The sequence below is a fragment of the Terrapene carolina genome, unplaced genomic scaffold, assembly GCF_002925995.2.
Source record: "Terrapene carolina triunguis isolate 2854851 unplaced genomic scaffold, T_m_triunguis-2.0 Scaffold67, whole genome shotgun sequence".
NCBI lineage: Eukaryota > Metazoa > Chordata > Testudines > Emydidae > Terrapene > Terrapene triunguis.
In genome coordinates this window covers 17,409,530-17,413,349 of record NW_020664418.1, presented here as the reverse complement: position 1 = coordinate 17,413,349, position 3,820 = coordinate 17,409,530, and the positions used below count along the sequence as shown (strand labels likewise).

The following is a 3,820-nucleotide window of genomic DNA, read 5'->3' as shown; positions in this document are numbered from 1 at the left end:
GAAGGAATTTTCCTCCAGGGTAGATTGGCAGAGGCCCTGGAGGTTTTACGCCTTCCTCCGCAGCATTGGGCAGGGGTCGCAAGCTGGAGGATTCTCTGCGACTTGAAGTCTTTAAATCACGATCTGGAGACTTCAACAGCTGAGTTAAGTGAAAGTGGGTGGGTCAGCTTTTGTGGCCTGCATCATGCGGGAGGTCAGACTAGATGACCATAATGGTCCCTTCTGACCTTTAAGTCTATGAACTACACGGGGGCAACGTGACACCCACTACGCAGAGCGCTGCCAACTGCACGGAGGAACGGACCAGTCTGGGCCAGGCCAGTTACTGGGATCCTGGGGGCGGGAGCAACAGCAGGCTGGTGGGCACTGCCCAAGAGGAACGGAGGACATGGGACCCTGGACATCCTGCACCTCCCCGGAACCCGCCTGAGGGCCCCACCTTAGCGCCCCTCCCGGGTCCCTGGGTCCCCAGCAGCCCCCCAGCACCCTCCGTCCGCGGCGCCAGCTCCCCTCTCCCGCGCCAGTTAACACCCCAGCAGGCACCTGGCGCTGGCGCCACGCCCGCCCCGAGACCCTGCCCCCACCCCCTCGGGCCCCCGCATCTCTTACCTGGGCGCCGCTCCTGCTCCTCCCACCCGAACTCGCCGCCACCCACCCAGCACCAGCGACGCCGGCGCCCTATGATGAGGTTTCTTACCATAGAGAGACAGGCTGGAGCGTCCGACTTCAGTGCCTGTCTCCCCGCAGTGATCATAGAGGAAGGAGGAGCTGGGGCCAGAGCGTCGTGCTGCCACCTTGTAGCTGAGCCGGCCCCTTGAGCCTCCCTCCACCTGCCTCGGGGGCTACCCGCCGCGCCGCCCCCGCTGGCCCCTCTTCGCCTCGTCTCTCTCCTTTCGAAGAGCAGCGCAGGGGCCCTGTTCGCCCCTGGTGTGACTCCACCGAGCCCAGGGCCGCGTGGCAGCCAGGCGGGGCTGGCCTGGCCCGGCCCGCAGGGCGCAGTAGGTGGGCATCCAGGGTGCCAGGCGAGTGCCTCTGCGCCCGGGCCCAGCCAGGTCCATGCGGGGCTGTGGCCAGTCAGGAAAGTCCCTTCATCTCTGCTCTGTCCCCCCCTTAGTCTAGCCAAAATGCTGCCGTGAAAATCCTCCCCAGCCACATCCAGCTTCTCACCAATCCCAGCCCCTTGCCTCCACTTCACACCCAGACGCCTGCTCCTGGCCTCCTGCCCACATAGTGCCTGCCAAGCAGCCTGCTCCCTCCAGCCATTCACCGCTCCCTTAGCTAGCTGCCGCCGTCCCACCGCTCTCCTCTATGGCTGCCCCGTTCCTGGAACCCCTCCCTGGCCTGGCTTCCACCTTTTCCTTGGTCAAGTAAGTTCCCCCGCAAAACATTTCTTCAATGAGGCCTAATCACCCTCTCCAAAAAATGATAGTGAAACCGGTGGTACTACCCAGACTCCTACTGAACCTAACTGCTTAGTCGCTTGCTGCGCGCCACGTCCCTTCCCCCATCCTCCACTGAAATATTGCCAATGAGATTGTAACTTCCTTGGGGCAGGGACCTTGCCCTCAATTTGACCATAAAGCCCTTAGCACATTTTGGGCTCCAAATAAAGTAACTAATTATTTTTGTTAATAATAAACAGTAGCAAAAATTAAACCTCATTAGGACATAATTGGCAGGATTTGGGAATGGCTTCTTAAAAGGCTGACGCGGCAGTTTGGGGAGTTGCTGGCTGTGAGTTGTACCTGGCTGCCTTTTGTCATGGTTAGGGGGAAGTAGTGAAGATCAGAGTTAGGGAGGAACTTGTCCAGAAATTTTTGCATCCGAAGAAGTGGGCTGTAGCCCACGAAAGCTTATGCTCTAATAAATTTGTTAGTCTCTAAGGTGCCACAAGTACTCCTGTTCTTTTTGCGGATACAGACTAACACGGCTGCTACTCTGAAACGTGTCATTCTTGCCCTTGATTACTCTGTGCAGTAGAGACTTAGGGCGACCAGACACCAAGTGTGAAAAATCGGGACGGGGTGGGGGTAATAGGAGCTTATATAAGAAAAAGACCCAAAAATCGGGACTGTCCCTATAAAATTGGGACATCTGTTCACCCTATAGAGACTCCACATACTCTTTTAAATGTTCTAGTTGTGGGATCCATGCACCTGACAGCTTCTCCAAGGAAAATACTGTAGCTTCTTTAACTTTACTGAAGGAAGAGGAAGTTTCCTTGGTAACCATCTATGATCATACAGAAGAGGTATGCTACTCTTTCTAACAAGCTGGATCATTTCCAAATTTTGTTTACTAACTCTCACCCATGTGTTAAGATTCTGGAAAAACTGTCCGAATTAACTTATACTGGGACATTAAGTTAAAACCCCTGGATAAGATTCAATAGGCATTCTGCAATTTGTAATCAGTCTTTACTTGTCAAATTTTGCCTGAGTAAGCAAAGTAAAAACAGAGGCAGGACCTTTGCATTTGTCCCAACTAGGGTGACCAGATGTCCCGATTTTATAGGGACAGTCCTGATTTTTGAGTCTTTTTCTTATATAGGCTCCTATTACCCCCCACTCCCTGTCCTGATTTTTCACATTTGCTGCCTGGTCACCCTAGTCCCAACACAATACTGCAGTAAAAGAATCTAGAAAAACAGGAATCCGTGGAGGAGGGGGCATGTTGAAGAGAGGAGACAGGGGACTCAGAAGAAATACAGCTAAGCCCTCTGATCCAAGGGTGTATGAAAAGAAGAGGCCAAAACCCAGGGAAGGGATAGCAGTGGTATAGAGAAATTCCCACTTTACCTGTGGTACTTATATGGCCCCATCACCGTAGTATCTGAGCGCCACACATCACAGCCCCTCGGTGAGATAGAGCAGTGCTATTATCCCCATTGTATAGATGGGGCACTGAAGGACACACAGACTAAAGGCCAGATTTTCAAAAACAACTGATACAGACTATCATGGCTACCACTCTGAAACCTGTCACCATGCAAGGCACAGATTTTCAAAGGTATTTAGGCACCTGGTGGGATTTTCAAAAGCACCTAGAAGGTTAGGTGCTTTGTAAACCCCACTAGATGCCTAGCTGCATCTTTGGGTGCCTAAAAATATTTGAAAATCTTCCCTAAGGTCATGCAAGAAGTCCATGGGGTGGGGGGAGAAGGACCCCACGTCTCTCAGGGCTAGCCCCCTATCCACTGGACCAGCCTTTCTGCTGCATGCTGCAAAAAAGAGGACTCAGATGGGAGCAAAACCAAGAAGACAAGTTCTCTCAGATTCCAGCAATTGGTCCCAGGTGTTTGGGAAGGATGTCATGGTTGGCAGTATGAAAAGCAGCACAGAGATCAGGAAGGATGAAGAAAGAAAGATAATGATAGAGTCAGATGAGAGGAGAGCACTTAACCGCCAATGGGTGGCAGGTTCTGCCCCAGGCTGGGTTGTACAGCAATGCCTGCTGTGTGATTTTAACTGAAAATGATTTTGTTTTGTCATTTTTTGTTCCGAGTTTGAGAAAAGGAAGGAATGAGAAAGCATCATATGAATATCAGATATGATTATACATGACATTCTTAGCGTTTCAGCTGTACTCAGACCAATTCCAGAACAGAAATTGCATCCACAGAGTCCATAAAGTCGACAATTATTGTCATGATTTGTATTATTCACTGGGCATCATCTGTGTGCTCAGCACTGTTCAGAATATGCCAGAAAATGTAGTCTCTGAGCCAATGCATATAAGATGTGTAACTCTGGATAAGATAGGTTTCAGAGTAGCAGCCGTGTTAGTCTGTATCCGCAAAAAGAATAGGAGTACTTAGTCT

At 51.4% G+C, this 3,820-nt stretch overlaps 1 protein-coding gene across 1 annotated transcript in view; it reads right to left on the bottom strand.

The window, feature by feature from the left end:
* Positions 1–2,821, bottom strand: part of WDR61 (WD repeat domain 61) — an 18,247-nt gene extending 15,426 nt beyond the window's left edge. Inside the window, exon 1 of the mRNA XM_026648446.1 lies at positions 2,799–2,821. Coding sequence (XP_026504231.1) covers positions 2,799–2,821 — 23 coding nt within the window. The remainder of the gene's footprint in view (positions 1–2,798) is intronic.
* Between the last annotated feature and the right edge of the window lie 999 nt (positions 2,822–3,820).